This window comes from Anser cygnoides, chromosome 3 (assembly GCF_040182565.1).
Source record: "Anser cygnoides isolate HZ-2024a breed goose chromosome 3, Taihu_goose_T2T_genome, whole genome shotgun sequence".
Taxonomy (NCBI): Eukaryota; Metazoa; Chordata; class Aves; order Anseriformes; family Anatidae; genus Anser; species Anser cygnoides.
Window position 1 is genome coordinate 5,429,429 of NC_089875.1, and position 21,332 is coordinate 5,450,760.

Below are 21,332 nucleotides of genomic sequence, written 5' to 3' on the forward strand. Positions count from 1 at the left end.
CTGTTTCCATATACATCAGCAAAAGAACAATCCAGACAATAATTAAAACATACAACATCAACAAATCAAATGAACGGTTATAAATTCTCTTATAATTTCTCTTGGGCAGGTGCCAAATATAGACTTGAGAGCTCTTATGATCACAATGAAGGATAAATCTTAAACTAATTTAACACCATTCAGTTTATTACACTGTATTTTTAAAAATAATTTAAAAGAAATGTAAGAATGAAATTATAAGGCTAGAAAAAAGGAGAAAAAGGGAGGAAAGAAGGTAACTTACTGTTTCTTGAGACATGTCATTGGACTGACATTGTTAGCTCTAAAGTTATGTATGATGGATCCAAGTCCTTCTACCCATTGCTGAAAAACATGAACATACAGAAGCACCAAATTAGGGAAACTGTAGATGGAAGAAATTGGAAAGTTTGTCTTGACGGAAGGCTTTTCTTCCTTGCAGCTATGGATAATGTTAATATTCTGAGTTAAGGAAAAGAACCCGCCCACTTCACAGCCTACAACACCACAAAAAAGTCCAGCTGCATTTTACCCACTGATATGTTATCCTTCACTAAACAAAGTGATTGTGCTTTCTATTCTTCTAAGTACCACATGCAGCATCTGTGGTGCTATTAAAACAGTTTACTGCCAGCAAAGGAAAGCAGTCCACTGATTGATTTATTAAGCTTTCTAGTTATAGCCCATATAAATATATGCCTCCCTTTCAGTCGTTGCTGGCATTGTTAGCTATTACTAAGCAACATTATACAATATGTGATGACATGTTTAAATGGTTCAGTGTTAGAAAAAGGAATGAAACAAAATATTAATAAACTAGAGCAGACCACAGGGATGTACAACAGTTGCTCTCTGATGCTGACCTCATCTAACACCCTGTTACATATTCAGTCCTATTTTCTTCCTGGCTTTCATCCTTAAAAAGCAAACATTCCAGTAATCATTGGGATGACTTTTAGCCAACAGCAGCATTACATCACTTATGTAATTCCTTTTTATGAATCTTTTTTTCCACTATAGCTTGTACCTAGACTTGGTAGTGCTGTATAGCAGAAGCTTAAGGATTAGACCTTAACATGAACTCTCATTGATTTCACTGAGAATCCTGGCAGGATGAAGCTATAGCAAGAGAAAAAACGATAGCATTACAGGCCAAGTTTGATCTCAATTATGCCACTGTAATGCTAGGATTACTCAACAGATAAATTACACTGGTGGAACTGAGATGGGATTCAGTCCACTGCTTAACATCAACCTTATGAATAAAGCTTCTTGCTTCCGGCCAAATTCTGTGCGTGCTGCTTGAACTGACTTGGGCAGGATCCAGAATTTGACACTTAAAAATAGATGGAGATTAATATATTTTTATTTTCATGAATGAGTGCTGTACATCTGAAAATCAGATAAAAAAAAAAACAAAACAGCATTTATATAGGAAGAATACTAGTGTCTTTGGACATATTGTGAATTGCATGTATTTAAATCCCATTGGCTAAAATAATGAAAAAAAAAAAGGTTTAAGGTGTTCACTCAACAAATAAACACACTCAAGCAGACCCTTGTACTTGTGACACATTACAAGCCCATCACAAACTTCCTTTTAAACAACAAATTGTTGTCAGACTCCCTTAAATTAATCTTATAGATCTATCTGACTTTGGACAAATTATCCACTTACTAAGACATTTATTAATACTTACATATTCCTTTCTAAGTTATTCTTTTTTTAGGAAGTAATGCATACAAACAGATAAAGTGTGTATCTGAGAATCATCTAAAAATAAAAGTCTGACTTAAGAGAAAGGCATAGTATGTGGGGTTTCTCAGGTGTGTTTTTATGCTTTTCAATCATTCTTCTTGTTATAATTCACAGAATTATTTACCTTTGATTTTGTTATCACATTTGAAATACACAAGATACCACATACATTCATCACACGAGCAAGCAGACAGTCCAACAGACAACCAGGCAGTGAGGTAATGCAAGCGGACACTCCATCAGTTACTCTTCTTTCCAAGCACTGCTCTTTCTCTCTCTTTCCCTGTAACATTTGCTCTGCCCTTGCCGCCTCATTGTGCCCTAATAGCCCAACCTACCCTATATTTTCAGGCTTAGCAAGTCCCTGCCAGGGCAAAAGGCAGCCACCTCCCCACCACTCACAACTCCCAGACATATAGGATGTGGTGTCACCTCTAAAGCAGCTTCCACACCTGGGCTTGAAAACAGCCCACTAGTCTGTTCTCCCATTTCTCTTTTCCCAGCTTCATGAATAAATGGACTTAGTAGTCAGAGTATGGATGTGCTGTCTAGGGATATGAAGAAAGTAAGGATCATGGGGAGAGATATTTTAGTATTATTATTAAAACTAATATAATTGGAAGCCATTGACCAACTTAGGGAACACATATCTTTTCCTACAAATGTTCCCTCACCAAAGATGATACAGGAAGATTGCTTGCAATAATTTCAGGAAAAGTGTCTGAACAAGTCTCACATATATTTAGATTCCCTGGAACTGTGGAAACTTGACTCTAATTTATCAATTATTTTATTTATTTAATTTGATAAATTAGAGTAAAATGTCACTTTATTGCTACACTAACACTGTCACAGCTATATAAAAATTTATTTTCTCTATTCCCTCACAAGCAACTCAACCTTTTAACACTGACCCAGAAAGTAAAATGGTATATGCACTGTAAACAAACAAACATAAAAGAATCCTGCAAGATTTAGTTAGGCAAAATGCATGTTATGAATAAGGTTGTCTTAAAAAAAAAAAAAGGCATTTATTTCTGCTAAAAAAATGTCCTCAGTGCAGTACTGCCAATGACACCATTTCAACAGGAAATAAACACACACAGATCCATTTTGATTTGAAGGCAACGGACTGCAACTACACCAGACATGAGAAAATTTAACATTTAGCAGTAAGATTACCCAGCATTCATTTCCAAAGTTACTTCAATATATTAGGAACAGCTGCCAAAAAAACAAACCAAAACAAAACAAACAAAAAAAACAACACTGCTAGAAAAAAGTAGATACAGTGAGAACTCACTGAGCACTTAGTAAGCAATTTCTTTGCAGGAAGTATCCTGATGATTCCCACTTTAGAGGGACTCCCTAATCTTTATTTAGTGATAAGGCCCTTTCCTGACAGAGATGCCAAATCAGGAACTCGGTTCATGTTCACTGAAAGGGCACAGAACTGCAGCCAAATGCTGATAAAACACAAAAGCATCACATCTCTGCTGGCACCAAGCAAGAGATTAACCTCAAAGTCTCTGCCCATCTATGAATCGTCTTTACATTGGCACAATGTCCCCTGGTCAGGATATGGGAGCTCGAGAGCCACACTTTTTTATCCGTGCCACATCACACAGCTGCACGATGATGTAGCATCTGGCTGCCTGGGCTTCGGTTTGGGGCTAAAGTAATTTCTGGAGTGTTTCATCAGATCTTCCTCATGGCTACCAGCTGGCTCCAAATTAAAATTGGGAATAAGAGAGCTGAGGAAAAAAAGATGTTTCTGGATTGTGAAGACACTATGTAGAATTGAAATGACATAGGATGAAGAAAATTCCTCATCCACAGATTAGTATACAGGCTCTGTGCAATACATTCAAATTCTTTGTCAACTGGTCAACATGAAACATCCTTCTGAGCTAGAATGGTTTCCAAATAACAACCTCCATAATCACTTTTAAGGCAATGTTATCCAGTGTACAGATATTCATAAAGTATCCAAAGCCCGAATACTATATGACAAAAGTCAAGGTGCAACATATTCTTTTCTGTCAACAAAGCATTGCCGTATTAAATGTACCGCTGTCTGATGACATGGTGGAAGAGATGAAAGAGTTCAGCCTTTTCCCAGCTTACAAAGAACACAGCAGTGGCAACACTTGTGTGCTGTGAGAGCACTGCTGATTTTACAGATGAAGGTGCAAAACATGTAAACCTATGCAAGTAAACAGGGATAAAGATCCTCAACTCCTTTCCTTTGTGCTCAGCATCTCTATATTGCTATGTCTCCAAAGAAGGAAAATCCTACAACAAGATGAAACTGAAATGAGGTAGATACTTCACTTTGGTCTTACAGAAAACAGAGTTGCAAAATGTTTTTTGATAGAAATACAAGATGCATTTTTTTCTCATTTATACTGATGCTAAACATTTTCAGATTTTCAAAAATGGCTCAGTACCTTTAATCTGTCAATGGAGCTCCTAAATGGCTCTCTATATACCAATAATTACTCTGGATTCATATAGAAGAGGAATCTGGTCCCTGCTATCTAATCTTAGAGAAACAACAACCAAGAAAAGAAATAAAAATGAAGACAAAGATACCTTAAACACAAACCCTTAGGCTGGCACAAGAGGCCAAAATTTAAGTACGCTGTAGACTGGAATAAGCAGGCTGTTTTATTTTTCTTTAACAAGATCCAACATTGTCAAATATCTCTATAAGGAGAAGGTGCATGAAAAATTTATTGAAGAAGCACTCTCCATTTTTGCTGGAGTACTCAAATGCTTTTGAGGCACTTAGTGACCTTGTGTTAGCTGAGGTTCATTGATGAAATACAGGCAGCAGCAGCAGGGTGCACAGATAAGTTTGACCTCTCAGCTTTCTTTTAGTCATCAACCTTTCATTTAGGAGTGTTAAAAAGGGCAAAAATTATGAAGCACTAAAAACCACTGTAATCTACAGCTCATGCAATTCCAGACAAGGTCATCTGTGGCATATTTATAAACAAGGTCAGTATTATCCAGACCTCTCTTGAGGTGATTTTACCTTCACTTTTTCATTGCAATCTCTCCATGGTAGCACTCTGCTTAATTCAAGCAGTGGGAAAGCCAGGGAGGCAAGAAGGCATTCCCCCAATTTCAGTATTCAGTGCCTGTGACTGGCTTAATAATTTGAAGTTTCAGGAAACCCACGGAAAACAGAACCGTGTTTCTCAATTCTTACTGAGAAAGAAGCGTCCTGGCAGGATTCCCTGGTATTTTGCCCTTATCCATCGATGTTGTGACCAGCAGATGTCCCTCTTCTCTCAACACAGATGTCTCAGAAATCATTTCTGTTCTATAAAAATCACCATGCCTCTACAGCATGAGACAAGAAAAGCCAGGGCAGTAGACTAGAGATAGTGCAAAAGCCATCCCCTACCTGATCAACTGGAGCACAGATTTGTCAGCTATTGCTACAAACATTCTGTTACAAAAATAAAAGGGCCTCTTCCTACTTCAAGTATTTCATCTGGAAAGCTGAGGCTCACATAAACACTGCATTGCGAGTCGTGTGATGTGTCCAGATCGCTTCCACCCTTCAACAAAGCCTTCCATCCTGGAATGACTTTTCCAGCACTGGAGGGGTCTACTCTGAAAGCATCTGGAAAACTCACTTTGGCTGCTTCATTATGCAGGTTCAGACAAACATAGTAGAGATTTACTCAGTGAAATAGACCTCCTGGCTACAGAGAACCAAAGCTTAAGTTTTCAACTTATTGATACTTCTGTAGCAGCGTAGCCAAGAAAGAACATGAAAAAAAGCAGAAAGGCAAGCACATCGAAATCACAGACATTTAACCACAGTCTGGCCAGGATATGAAGGTTTCTCTAGAGAACATGGTTTTACTTACTTGGCAAAGGGCTACCTGAATGTGTAAGCAACAGTCATAATTAAGATGGTTATAGTTTAGAAATGTTTATCATGTAGGTTATGAGACATAAGCCATATACTAGCATGACATAGAGAACTGCAGTAGACTTTTAGAGTTACGTTCAAGTATGTTCTGCAGTTTTTTATAGAAAGACTTACCTTGAAACATAAAAACAAAGCAAAGCTATGGGAAAACAGAACCTTCCTGCAACATATCTTTGGGATATTCCTGTGGGAATCTTCTGCTGTCCTCTAGTTGTCCTCCTAGCAGTATGATTTGGGCAAATAATAACTTGTTTCATGGAGAAAAAAAAAACTCAGGGCCAACTGAAAAAAAATATTTTTTTTCTTTTAAGTAAAAAGAGCCATATACTAGAACAGCAACAAAAAAGATCAATCTGAAGAGCTTCACCTTAAAAAAATGATGGTGGTCCATTTGACCATTTTTTACCAAACATAAATCAATTTAAAAATGAAAAATACTAGTCCAGCTGAAAAGCTGAGATATTTAAGAACATCAAAATGAAATGATTTCAACTGCAGTCATCTTCAATGCCAAATATTATCAGTTGGATAATTAAGCTGGCATTTTGCCTCTATGCTGCTTTTTAGCATGAATAACAAAGTATTTCAGTATGTGCTAGTCATTCTGGTGCCTCACAGGTTAGCCATCAACATGTGATTCAATGTCTCAATAACACAACTGTAGAAAACATCAATTTTCTACCAAGTCCAGCAATGCTATTGTAAAAGATTACTCCCTTCTCCTTCCCTCACTGCCTCCCATCCCAACCTGCTACCAGCAAAAGGGTGTGTGTGAGCACTCCCTGAGTAAGGCTATCTCAAACACTGGTGTGAGCTTCAGCCCTAAAAAGTTGTTAATGAATTAGGAAAATTCACTTCCCTGAAGTGAATTAGGAGTGTTCACAAACTCCTCCAACAGCACAGCAGTGGGAACAGTACTTTCTGGGAGAGATGGTCCTTCTCAGTAGCGCAGCTGAACCTGAGAAAGAACTACTGTCAGGGCAAACTCATGCCTTTATTAAAGAATGCAAAAAGAGCTGACTTGGGATAATTTTTTAAGTTAAAATCCTCAGTGCGTTGCCAAAATGGATGAGCAAAGAAGAAAGTCCAGATTTGAGGTTTTTAAACTGCAACAGCTTCACTGGCCTTTTGCCAACATTGAATAGGCAGCCTATAGTCAGGGTGCCTTCACATCAGCACTATATTACTTCCACTGTAAGGAAATTTGCCTCCAAATACTCGATGGCCCTTTCAAATGTCCTACATTGGGGAAAGCAGATTGTCAGATTAAGTCATAGGCTGTCCACTTAGGAAGAAAAAAAATAAAAAAGCACATGTATGCACACACGTGTGTGTTTTAATTCTAACTCACAATAATCTCTATAACCTGATTTAATCAGGATTCAAAACATTAGATTTTAAATTCCACCTTTTACAGTCACTCCCTACTACCACATTGAAGTTGCTTTAGGAGTGGACCATGACAGCTGCTTGCAATCAGAGACAGAGTACACCCTATTTTGTCGTTGTTTTGTTTTAAGAGTGGAAATGAAAACCAATTTCTCAGCTGAAAACACCAATAAAATTTAAGTAGATAGAATGTAAATACCAGAGTTGGAGCTTGGAGACAAGTGGGAAGATAATAAACACACTCTTTTTGTTGGAATAGTTATCCTTGGAGCTCAGCAATGACTTGGCCAGACCTGCTGAGCACATCACCACAAGAGGCAGAGGAACGTCGGGCTGCCTCAGTGCAGAGATGAGGACAGATCAGTACAGACAGCCCTGCCTGGAGGGAAGGGTTAACTGCTACCCACAGCATCCCTGCCTACCTGCAACAGTGCGGGCACTCCTAAGGGACTGTTCCTACACTCGGTTACTCTGTCTTATACACGTGCCAGAATCTGCTTCCCACTGATCCCATTCCTTATGATATGGATAGCCTGAAGAAGGCAAACACCTGCATTCATTTTCTTCTATGTCATGGTTATGCAGTCCCATTTACAATCCAGCCTTCAATAAGTAACAATTACTTTTTGTCTCATATGAAAGTATGCAGTTTACCTGTCCAACATTTACTTATGGGAAAAAAAAAAGCTTTCCAATGTAGGTTATGGTCTCCTAACTCAAGGAGTTGGACTTGATGATCCTTATGGGTCCCTTCCAACTCGGGATATTCTATGATTCTGTGATTATCTACAGAAGCAGAATATCTTTTTGCCCTATTTCTGTCACTCTAAAATAAAGGTTCTGGGCTTTTGCATTTGGATCTGTCACTGAAGTCCCTTGTTTTAAAGCATCCCAATCAGGTGCCAACCAATCCTGATCTTGGTTTATCTGAGGAATGGCTAAAACTTCTGCAGCAAGTAACGCTCACTTTCCCCATGGCAACCAGCGAAAACAGCACACAACTACAGATACATCCCTTACCCAAATCTGGGCTGCTTAAACCACAGTCATTGCCCCTTTTTCTCCAAACTCTTGTCTCTGTCATTTCACAGTAACAGTTTACTTTTTAATGTGGACTATATATCAAGGCCCATTTTAAACTGCAGTAGTAGCTGCATTGCTACCTAATGACATGTAAAGACCTGCTGCTTCTAGAGGAGATTTAGTATGCTCTGGAAGAAAGATGTTTTCTCATGATCAAAACAGGAAGAATCACAAAGGAACACTTCTATCTGCAGATAATTCCTAGAAAATTTTATTGCAGCACAGGTATAGTAGCAAGCTGATGCACTCATCATATATGAAAGACCATCATATTACAGACCAAATGAATTCCCATATGTCCATATCCCCAGCAAAGCTGCAGCTTTAGGTGCAACTTAGAAAGCTCTACATTGTTTTTGACTTGATCTACCTTACCATCTCCCTTGTGTCTCAAACATATTAGATCAGGTGGATCAGCATTGTTGGCAAATTATGGAAAAACTCCCAAATGCAATTCTCTTACAACTACAGGCCTCTTAGAACCCACCCACAAGAAGACCGCAGTATATGACATTTCTGATAAGCATGTTGGTGGTTAATGAAGCAGGACATGTTTTAGATGGTATAATCAGCTCATCTATTGTGACAGCATATGTAATTGGTTAACATAGACTTCACAAACCGAATAGTCTAGTACAGTTTACGGAGATTAAAGATGGCTATCAAACTTCACTACACCTTTTTTCTTTCCAGAATAAATCAGAGACATTGTTGGGTTAAGTATAAAAGTGAATGCTGCAAGCATTTCTTTTTCTTTGCCTCTTAAATGTTTGTAAAACATAACCATGGCACATTATTTCCCTGAGAGCCTGCTGAAAATATACACAGTAAAATCCATTTAGTGTGTTCATGTAAGTTATACAAGAACGTCTCCTTTCATGGAGTTTACTCAGTACTCCCAGTGCTTAAAGATGCATGGATCCAAGCAATGAAAAATCAACCAAGTCTGCCAAGGGATTTAATGATGCTGTATTTAACAGGCACTCCGTTTTAAAGGAGGGGTTAGCAGGTGTATGTTACTCATCACTATTCAGTATGCATCTCAGAGGCAAAACAGGGTGTAATGTTCCATAAGTATGGACAATCAGAAGAGAAAAGCAAAAAATGTGAATTTTTGAAGTCCCTTGAATCTCTGGATTTAAGCTATTGGCAGTACTCTGGATCAAGCTTCTCAGAGCAGTTTAGAGCAGATAGAGAGAATACCAGGTCTTGGTGGAGCCACAGAACTTTCATTGTAAACTGCAATCTTCAACTTGCAGGAAAGATGACGTGTAAAAAAGCACCATTGTTTTCTTAAGGCTGTTCCACATAAACGGGAAACAGAAAAGAACCTGGGTACACTGGAATCCCCTTAACTGTACAGAATTTTCTTTCCTGCTTTTGTCTTTTCAAATCATATGAACCATATGATACAATTAGGTTATCACCGAACAAAATTTTGGAGGGCTGGGCTCCACTCACCATGGAAATGAAAGTAATTGCACTTCCCTTCAGCATCACTACGTGTTATAAATCCACTGCATAAACTCCACATAACGTGCTGTGCAAGCCTCATGCAGAGACACTAAATAGTTAGGGGGAATGTTGTGTCCTATATGTCTCTCTGCTTTTGATTAATTACCATGCATGTAGAGGATGGGAAAGTCACTATGTCCTTTCACCATAGCATATAGACATTTTACAGAATGCTCCAAATGGATGTTTGTTGTCCTTTTGCAGAGTGTGGTAGCAGACATTAAAAACAGGTATTTCAGTCAGCGAAGCAGGCTGACTTACTTCAGAAAAACAATCACATACTGCTGAGGAGCTCTCCTTTTTTTCCTCCCACACACTGTTTAACTGTGAAATACCTTGGCTATTTCTGTGTTTTCCGCTACCATGAAAGTGAAGCTGATGTTCACCAGATCTGTGCCACTGCAAACACACACTATCCGTCCTTCCAACTCATTTTCTGATTTTCCAACAGCCTCAAGTGCAGTTAGTATTTTGGGATCCTGTTAAACAGAATAAACAGCTTGTTACATTTGCAATACTGATGTTATGCAATGCATTATGGTAAAGATGCTATTCGATCTTCATATACAGTAACACCTTTAAACCTTTGCCAATCTTATTAAATGAGTGCTTTCACTTAGGATCACTGTGCGTGAACCTAGAAAACAATATATTCTAACAATCATGAGAACATGACCGTAAAAGCTCAGCTGTAAATGAGGTACTTTAAACACATTTCAGAAAGTTAAGTTAGAAATTACGTATATTTTAGTCATGAGAAAAGAAAAATGAATCACTCCAAGAAATGGAAATAGAGAAACAGTATTAACCTCTATGTAAATTATTCCTGTCTAGTTAAGTCTGTAATTACTGAGAGTTATGATCTGTGTGACTTTTTGGCTGTTTCTTAATGATACATCTTACAAGCTGGTATCTCTGCTGAGGGTCAAGAGCTATGAATTTAATGGGCATAAAGAACAAATCACCTATGTAAAGTCAGAGGTGAAGTCTGAAGCATATTGGTATGGTTGGCTGCGCATGAAGCATGGGGTTGTCTGCACCACCACTTCTCATGCGCCTTTTCTACGGGGGAAGCATTTTAGTTTATGGAATCCCAAGAGAACTACTAAGAGATGGTTATCTATGGTTAATATAAAAACATTTAGCAGTTGAAAGTGGAAATGCAGAGGTCTTAACAGATAGATTTCTTCACAACAAATTTTCTAAACTAAAGGCCTGGAGGAGAGAGGCCCAAATTTAATCTCAGAACATTCTGCTTATGCTTTCTGAAGAATACCATTTAAATTATTTCCAAAGTTTTGGGCTTCTACAGAAGCTGTAGCTAGTCCTTCTGCTGATGTTCTTCAAAATTGCAGACAGTGACCACTGACTCTCTGACCACCTAACTGCATAAACAGGAATGCAAACAAAACTTTCTAGGCTTTTATATCAAGGAAACAAGAAGAAACAACACATCTTGAACAAAAAGAACAAACTTTGGAATATGGAATTTTGTTTTTTTCCAGGTTCTTAAAAAATGTATCACAATACAATGTTAGAAAAATAATTAAGAACTCCTAACACATAAGCTTAATGCCTATTGCTCCACTTTCACAGCATTCTGAAAGCTAAGCGCCATACTAAATCAGGGAGACCAGATCACAGAATCTTCCCAGTGCAAACATACCAAATTACTTGAGTTTAAAACTTAAAATTTTAGACTTATTCCAAGAGAAAAGCTGTGTTGGTGGTATTTGTGAGAGAAATGAACTCTGTTCTGCATTTCACGTTTTGTTTAAGTATTCTTTGTTTAAAAGAAGAGTATAAATTAGCTATAGAGTACCTTTGGTACAGCTCCAAAACGAACACTGTTGATCAGAGAACATTCTAATACCTGTCCTTCCTGAAATGGAAAAAAAAAAAAAAAGAAAAAGTTGAAAGGTCTGCTAGGAAGTGCACCAAAGCCAACAGATTTTATTTGCAATCACTGTTCATTAACACTAAACAGTATTTCCCTCTTGTTTCTGTTAATTCCCTCTTTAAACACTTCTGTAAAGTCCAAAAGAACAGAACTAAAGGTAGTTTTGTATATAAAGTAACATGATATTTTACATTTTTAAAAACTAGGCAGTTTATAAACCAAGTGCAATAATACGTAATATATATTTTTGACATAACTGTAGTTTACCTTTCCTTCACTTTTCCAGCTCAGAAAAAAGCCAAATTCATCCACTTGAAAGAGACAGTTGCTTTCAAAGACAAAAGATTCCTATACAAAAGAAAATACAGATAATTATTTTAGTCAGTTTGAGAAATGTCATAGATCAATTTATTGCTCAAAAAATAAAAGACTGTTACATTTTTCCCCACGTGCCTTCCTGGGGAATTTGCCATTCCTAAGCAATCAGAAGTGAGAAGGAAGGCTTTTAAAAAATGATCATTTTTAATGATTTGTTTTTTTGCCAACATTTGAAACACTAGGATGCACTTAGTATTTTCATACTTTGCTTTGCAAGTATAACATTTCTTTTTTAATAAAAGCACCAATTCTTAGCTCAAAAACCTTAATGAAATGGAACTTCAAAAATATTTATTGAAAACTGAATACTTCAAACTATACTCAAACTAAGTTCAAAATTATGTAATTGCCAGCATTACCTTCAGGATCAAATGACCACATTTTATTTTAACATTCAGAAACTGGGAAGCACTTGTATGTTAGACTATGATAGTATGTATGCCACGAGTATTTTTTAGCCAGAGTATCTGGCAAGCAGAATTTGAAGGATATTGATTAGTAGAGAAATCAAGAAAGGATAGCATACCAGAGGGACTAGACAAGGCAAAATATCAGATTAGCTGAAAAAAAACAAATTTCCTCCACACACCTCCAGCCCCAATTAATGCATCATAAATTAAGCTAAAATGTAGGATAACACTGTGCAGAATCAATCATTTTCTCAATAAAAAAGGATCCAGGACTTCCTTACTTCCTTAACTGAAATCCAACAAGCATGGGGGCAGGCTACAGCACTGCTTACTGTTTCAGAGATCAAAGTGTTGCTCTGCATTCAGGGCTGAGATACCTTTCTGATATTCCCTGTCTTCCTCTGAGCATATAAGCAAGACCAGCCATAACATCAGAGGTGTTTCCAGAGTAAAAGGTCTTACATACAGAACAATCTGAATTGAGGTAACAAAACAGGTAAAAACTCCAACGCCTTCAGTCCTTGGAGCACACTTGTAAGTCAGTAACTCTGCCCAGGACAGACTTGTCTCACTGGGTGACTCTGGGGCTGCTCCCCTGCTCAGCCTGGGATGAGGGACTTCATGGGGCAACCACCACTGTCTTTTTGGTGTCTGCCATGGCACAAGGGCCTCAGGTGGGCTGAAGAATACTCACATTCCAGTTAGGTCTTATCCCGACTTCACACCAGGCACAAAGTCAAGCAAGTACCTGGATCCAGAGTTTGGTAATGTCTTTGAGCCCTCCTAGATGGAGGCAGCCAAAGGGGCTATGCTGTGCTTGGGATAATTCTTCCTCTTCCCTGGATACACTCGTTATTGAATGGTGTCTACCACTTCTGGACAATGTTTTTTTTGTCATCAAATGAGATTTACACAACTTAAGGACTGTAGTTTTCCATCCAAGTAGCAAACAACTATGTTAATTTTACAAGCAGGGAACTGAGATAGAAAATAGAAAGTTGCTGTAGCTTAGCCTGAGCCAACACCTCTACAAATAAGTTTCCAGCATGTACTGCTCTGCTCATCTTTCTCCACCACAGCTTCTATTTTCCTGCCTTCACCCTAGCACTCATCCCTCATGAAATGTACTTATTGCCAGACAACTCAGATTTACTAGTTTTACAGCCCTTGGAGTCCTGCAATGTTTCATATAAAAACACAGCTAGCTACCAATCAAAATGAGTGCCTCTTGCATTTTCCAGAGAGATTACTCATACAATAAAAGGCAAGCCGTTTTTTTTTTGTCAGTTATTGCATCCCCGCCTATCAAAAGCTCTTGATGTAACAAAAATGTTTTCACAAAGGTGTTTATGTAAACTGCATTCATGCTGACGTCCCACCCTAGCCTTGACCCTTTTCACTAAATTACTTTTTTTCCTGCAATTTGTCTTCTTGCACTGTAAAGAAAGTACCTACCATCAGACCATGTACTTGCAATTTGACTAGCAACGTTCCTAATCACGTCTGATTTTTTCTTCCCATATTCTGAGACATTCCTCTTCTAGACTCAGACTTCTCAGCAGTCAAATATGATAATGCTTTGCTCAAAATACATTTCTGCCACTTCGTATTTCTGCCAGTTAAGGGACTCCCCCATCAGGAAAAAGATGGATAGAGACACTGCTCCACATTACAGTAACCCTAGATTTTTCTAGACACTCAACGAAACTTGGGCACAAAAAAGACCTCCCATGCTGTACTAGAGCTATTCAGTCACCAAGACCCTCGACCAATATTCCTGAGCCCCAGTTCTACACTGACTTGTCGTGTGACCTCAGTTCACTTGCCATTTATCTTTTTCCCATATGGTCTTTCTGTTAAGGTTGGGGAATTAAGTACAGAACCTCAATTAGAATGAGAAGGCCAGATCTGAAATATTTATCTTGAAAATTGCAAGCCTTACAGTACAGAATTGGATCTTGCTATGCTTGCATAACATGACTAAAGCAACGGTGTTTTTCTCTTAGGTAGGCTATCTACTTACTACCACAACACAATTAAATCATTGCCTATGTATATCATAAATCTGACAATATCAAACAGCTACACCATCTAGTGCTCACTGTTTACAGGCTACAGATCTTAACTTCTGAGTCACTGTTTTCTTACAGCCCTTGATGATTCCTTGTAAATTGCAGATGAAATATACCCAAGTTACCCAAGTGAAAGCCTTTTAATGTTTCCAGAAGAGTCCCTTTCAATAAAACAAACCAGGCTTCCAACTGTACAATAGCAAACCTGGAGTGAACTGTAGCAAAACTTGCAGCAATGTAGATGGCGCTTGTCACATGGATGGACAGAGAAAATTCTGTTCCAAAGGTGGCAAGTAGGATCCCCCTTTCCGTGGAGTTTTGGAAGGCAATAAATTCAGCTGGGAAGACCAAGACTACTGGTTCTACCATTTAACCCCATGTATGCACAGCGTTATCTGTTGGCTAGTCTTCCACGAGTGCATGCTGAGCACACCAACCTACCGTACAAAAGAATTTCATTTCAAGATGTCTTTTTCTCCCTATCACTGCATCAAGGACACGTGTGCCACACTGAGCATTCTTGATTCCACACTGAGATCTGAGCACTTGAACTCTTTTCTGTATCATTCTCACCTAAGGTGCAAGAGAACCACCATGGTCCATAACTCCTCATTTGGATGCTCACAGACTGAATTTCTGGAATACCATTTACTGAAGGAAAAACAGAGCTTTTAGGAACCTCCTTTTTAGGTCATTCAATGTCTATTAGTACCTTCTTAGTTTCTCTGTCCCCAAAACTGAACATACACGGTAAAATAACTGTCCTTACCTTGTCGGTTCTCATGATAAAAAATACATTTTACCTACATTTCAAAAGGTTAAGAGAATATCATAATATCCCTGAAGGGACTCACTTCCTGTCCAAATGATTAAAAATAGTCCCTGATAAAATTATTCTCACAGGTATATCAATGCTGAATGTAAGGTAAATGTCTCAGCACTTTATTTTGGCTGCCTGTGTAAAATGTCCTAATTTGCATTCCTTTAATAGATTTGGATTAAAGTACAGGTGAAACCAGGATCACAGTAATCACATTTCAGAAAGATTACAGGTTGATTTTGTAAAGGAGTTAAAACCACTCCAGATCTCAAATTATGCATATGAATCACAATATAAATGCTTTGTATTCTCTTACTTTCCTCTATAACATGCAGGTCCTCAGTTTGTATCTAAAAAGACATAATCTTTCCCCCCACCCCAAACCAATACATTTAAAAGATGCACTTTGTTCAGTAATATGCTTTACGGAACTGCAAAGATGAGAACTTTATGAGCATTACAGATATTTTGATTCTAATCTCCCTTTCTCTTGCTCAGGATTTATTGCAAATCATTGGGATTAAACATATTTTAATGTTATTTCTTTTAAAAGCAAAAATCTGTATAGCAATGAATTGTAATGATATTTTCTCCCCAAACACATTTCTGCAGTTATGTGAAAATTTATGTACAATGAAAACAAAGCATGAAATATTCTGAAACATCTACATATATAAAGAGAATAGCAAATTAAATGCAAATGCATTAAATGGCCTCTTACCTCTTCATATCTATCAAACACAGCTCCATCTTGCATGAAAGAGGGAACTGGCTTCTGCCAGTTAAATTCGTATGGTTTTGCCATGATTACAGAAGAAAAACCTGAAATGGAATGAAAGAGCAGAGTTCAATTGCTGTCTTTTAAAAGGAGTATTTCAAAGTCTAAACAGGAAAAATAGTGACTTTTACCTTTTTCGTTCACACAGGAATATTAAAAAGTCACAGTGCATTTCCAAATGAAGTTTTCCTCACTAGAATATTTTTGTTTAGTAATTCAAATGAAAAATTATTATTAAATGTGTGTCAACTATTTGAAAAAACACTTGACACTGTAACATTGCTTTAGTTTAAATATCTGATGTATCACTTCTAGAGTATAATGAGGCTGGGATTAATGCAGCCCTAGGTGACACAAAATGTCACAACTGATAGCACACAGGAGTACTTCTTTTCAGAGGAAAACATCAAGTATTACATAAACTGATTTATTTTTTTTCCAATACACTAAATTGCATACTACCTAGACAAAACATTTTTTACCCCTCTGAATTTTGTGTTTCAAAATCCATCAATATTATTTAAAGTTATAGTTATTTACAGTAATATTTTACACATAAAACAATATACACATAATATATAGGTCCAAATTCATGGGGAAAAAAACTGTTTAGGAATATAGGCCATTAAATGAAACTAGCTAGCAGCATTGCTCATTTGTGTAAGTTTAGGAATGCAAATAAAAGAAACTGTTAATTTAGAATACAATACAGAAGTCATAACATATAGACCTTACAACAAAGCCTATCAAATTATTCAGTATCTTTTCCATCACCTTGGTGCTTTCTAGGTTATGTTGTTGTACACCACAAAATGTTCCAACTACATTCTCTGCAAAGTTTAAACAGCATCTGCGTCATGCCTGCTTACTAACACCATCTTGGTTACTCCTTCATACGCTAGGCCAGAGCTTTGCGTGAGAGGGAATACACTTGGCAGCAGCATGATAGGACTGACTCACAGATGTCAGCAAATCCATTCCATGAAACGATGTATTAAGACAAATGGAGCACACAGTCACAATAATCTGACCCCTCGTGCTCCTGCCTATTTCACAGGCAAAAAACACCTTGCCCTGTTCTTATGGGCTTGGCCTAACCCTCTTCTGACAACTGCTCCAGACACACTGCTCAGGAAAGGTGGTATTATACAATGTAGGAATAAAAGACTGCACAAACACTGCACCAAGAGAAAGATGTGTCTTTCACAACAAAGCAACACGCAGATGTTAAGACCATAACAAATAAAGTCCATCCTACACATGGCAACCATCTGAAGCCACACTGCTCTAAAAGCAAACTCAGGGCTGCAACTCGTAACTCAGTTTTCTGATTCCCTTTGCATCAAGAAACAGCAGTCTTCACCAGCCCTAAACTTCGCACTGGTTACTCTTACCTTTGCTGGACAGATGTACAGAAAAGAGGAAGTTGCCATCCCATAATCCTGCTCTTTCACCACACTTTCCTCCCTAGTCCTCACCACGTTGAAGGTACTGCTATTGGAAGGTGGCAGTGGACCCCCGCTGCCAAAGTGAGGTTAGCCCAGGAAAACACAATTGCTTCTCCCCCCAGTGTATTTGAAATGAGGTTCAACAAGTTTTTGAAGGTGAGAAACATCTAATAATTTCAGGAAGCAAATTCTGGGGAGAAGATCTCTCTATGCTTGCCTTAGTCTTACGTTTATCTACTATTGATCAACCCTAGCAACACGATACGGAGTAAGTGCAACCAGCACAATTCTTACTCTGTTATAGTGCAGGCACCTAGCCCAAACAAAGTTTGTCTAAGTGAGCAGAACAAAAAGCATACATAAAATTAAAGGGAAAGTATGACAGCCTGTGTAATCTATGCTATGCAAACCATCTTTGTAGTGTTTACTTATACCAAAACTCTGAATAGGAGACTAAAATATTACCGATTAGGTAACAATCCTTCAGTGATGCTCTTAGACTGAAATGGCTACTTTGACTGAACTTTAAACCCAGAATAGATACAAGTGCTTAAAAAATAAGAATTTTGCAGTGCCCTCCTTCTCCGTCATGTTCTCATTCCTATCAAAGATGTTCCAGCAAGAAAAAACAACAAAAGGACTCAGCAAATACTATTAAGGACTCCATCTAACACTAGCTTTAAGAACAGTTACTTTTGATAGTTCTATATTGAAAAAAATATCCCTACTTAAAAAAACAAAACATGCAAAATGCATTTTGATGCTGCCTATCTCCTCCTCCTCATCTCCTGCCCTTTTTAGGTCATTGATGTATAAACATGCATATTATGCTTCCAAAGCCTTGTAAGTTATATGAATTCATTCTCTGTAACTATCAAAAATACAATTTGACAATAATATACAACACCATTAAGTGTTCCCTTCTTTTAAATATTCATCCTTTTTTGTTGTTGTTTTGTTTGTTTGCTTGTTTGTTTTGGTTGGTTGGTTGGTTTTCTTTTGTTTTTGTTATGAAGAGATGATTTGAACAAAATAGAGAGCAAAGAACTAGGACCAAGAAGTGATCAGCTACATTTATTACTCTGCAAAAAGCCTCCCCCCGAGCATTTGGTTCTTACTACTCTGTAAAAGAGCAGTAATATCTTCCTCATGAGGACTGCAATGTTCTGAGATCCTTTCAGGGAATGTGCCAAATTATTGAATGTTTATTATTGTTTTAAATGTGCTTATAATTTTAGGTTCTCTCCTGGTTTAAGCTGGCACAGAGCTGCTTTTTTGTCATTCTATGGAGAAAGCTGTATAGTAGGACGGACTTCCCATTGCAGTAGCATGATAGTGTCTTGTTCTACACAACTCTCAGACTTCACAAAGTAGCTCACGGTAATCACAGCACCTTGAAAATGTAGTGCTTGTTCTTACAACAAAGCTACATTTAGAGAAACATCTTCAAAAATAAGTTGTCTTACTTCACAGGCTTTACAAACGGCAAAATTTGAAACCAGCACCAACAAAATCCTATACTATACAGCAACTCCTCAAAAATCTTGGGAAAATACCCTTTAGATTTAAAGGTAACTTAAAACATACACACCTGAAGCGATAAACACTCCATTTTGACAGTATATTGACCATTCCCCTATAAACATGCTTTTATCTATTTAAATGACTTTTACTATCAGAATGTTCCCAAGAAGAAAAGTCACTTTAATGTGATAGGTAGTTTATGTAGTAATACACAGTGCCAGCATGTGAAGTCCTTCTGGGAAAGGCAGATACGTTCTGTGCTAAATCATAAGCAATGTGATGACACTTTTAAGGCTGTGAAGAATACTCTTCAACAGTCCCTTTACTACATCCACAGCCTTCAACCTTTGTTTTCTTCTTCTCCAAACAGACACTGAACCCCATACAGACAGATTTTAAAACCTAAAAGCTCTGCAACTGCTCTGAACCCCTGTACAAGATACATCATAACATTTCATCCAGCATCTGCCACTCCGAATCCTGTATGTAGCAAGTGCTTGAAGGGACACCTATCTTCCAGAAAGAGTTATTACTTTCACACTACAGACATGCACTTTATTGACAATTTCAACTTGGTTGAGTTCATCATCCAGTCACTGAAACATGACTTTCTTTACAGATATATTATCCTTGTCTGAGCGCTTAGTACAATGAAGTTGTCTCATTACTTCATCACTGAAATTAAATAGATTGAGCTCCTCAGTTTCTTGCTGCAATGCACACTTTACAAATCTTGGTGTCAGCCCGAACCCTCTCCAGTTTCCCAGCTGTTTTTCTGAGGTCGGGGGTCTGGACCAGGACACACAAAACAACACAGCCCTCTATCATACAAGCTGGAATAATTCTCCTACTTCTTATTTGCATAACCTTGCATTTAGCTGCAAGAAAACACGCTTGATTGCTCATGATTTAGCAAGCAATCAAGTTCTGTGTCAGGGACTCAAGCTCATTGTTATTACCACCTCACCAATCTCTTCTTAGCTCTACTCTCTCACAGGTCTCACAGTTTACAGATGAACTAAGACAGATGAAGTGTGAGGGAAAGATGGCTTGCGTACACATAGCAAGGATTCAGACAAATCGTAACAAACAAGATTTTTAAGCCATATGCTTTGGCAGCTGAGTAGAAGGTGAAGAAATTTTTCTCTCCTTTTAGAAAACCTCTTCTCAGTCTCTCACATTTCTTACACTCCTCTCAAAAATCTGTTCTTCCACAAACCTCTCAGCTTTTAAGATCACCAAAAGAAAATATAAAACACTCCCTTGCCACTTTTTGGAACTCTAAATCTTCATCAACTACTAAGCAGTTTGAGCAAAGCTTAAAACAAACAAACAAACAAAACACACAGCATTCCAACATGCATTTGATTGCAAATATATGCATGCATACACCATTGCCAGGATGAAAATCAAGAAGTACTCTCTTTAACAAAATTTAATAACTATTAAGTGTGAAGATTCAACTAGGAGAGGGAGAGATTTTAAGAACAAAACTTAAAAACAGTCATTCTAAAAAATTTCACTCAGTTAAAATTTTAAAACAACATTTAAAAATTAAAAATGTTTTCACTGACATAGAATTCTTTAAGTATAAAAATGTCTCTGAATACATACCATTCACAAAAGCAGAAAAAAACACTCATAAAATACACCTCAGGAGTTGATCAATGACCACAAGGGAGAAGCAGGTAAAGTCTCAAATGCGGTAGTTAAATGCCTTCTGAGCAATCTCCCTTTCCTTCAATACTGATTTATGCCTGAGGTCATAATTTGGGACACACAAAAAAAAAAAAAAAAAAACACACACCTTCTGATTCACCTGGAGTACCCAAAGAGTTAGGACACAAAATTAACCATATCCAGAACAGCGTTATTTAACACAGAAGTCTTCTTTGCTGTACTACGCTAAATCTGGGGTGTGGGGGGTGAAAGGATTATAAATCCTGTTTTCGTTCTTTGACCAAACTAAAGACAAGGTGTGGCTGAACAGGAGGAGGAAAGGATTCTGTTAATACAAAACAGACAAATGTTTGGGGAAAGAGGTGATATTCTAAACTAACCCACAGGGCTGGCTAGCATGATGGATAGGATACTCCTCGGATCCCATAAACATCCTGTCAATGTTGAGACACTGTTGGAAAGGACAGCAGTATTCCTTAGAACTGACACCCCCAGCCTAAAACGCAGTAACTCACAATTTCCATTTTGCTTAGCCCCGAGCATTATAACAATACCTGTACAATTTTTTATTTTTTTTTTTTAGTAATTACTATTTTTGCCTCTGGA

At 37.7% G+C, this 21,332-nt stretch overlaps 1 protein-coding gene across 16 annotated transcripts in view; it reads right to left on the reverse strand.

Annotated features, from left to right (window-relative positions):
* Nucleotides 1–21,332, reverse strand: part of PLCB4 (phospholipase C beta 4) — a 202,001-nt gene that overhangs the window by 75,770 nt on the left and 104,899 nt on the right. For 15 of the 16 annotated variants that reach the window (XR_010830808.1, XM_048060780.2, XM_048060775.2 and 12 more), the window contains 5 exons: nucleotides 16,018–16,118; nucleotides 11,884–11,964; nucleotides 11,539–11,598; nucleotides 10,052–10,195; nucleotides 284–363 (listed from right to left, as the gene is read on the reverse strand). Coding sequence is in view for 15 of the 16 variants with exons in the window: in XM_013182091.3 (XP_013037545.1) it covers nucleotides 284–363; nucleotides 10,052–10,195; nucleotides 11,539–11,598; nucleotides 11,884–11,964; nucleotides 16,018–16,118 (466 nt within the window). In the remaining variant the exon portion in view is untranslated. Of the gene's footprint in view, nucleotides 1–283; nucleotides 364–10,051; nucleotides 10,196–11,538; nucleotides 11,599–11,883; nucleotides 11,965–15,049; nucleotides 15,128–16,017; nucleotides 16,119–21,332 lie in introns of those variants that run through there. The other variant, XM_048060788.2, reaches the window with a different exon arrangement.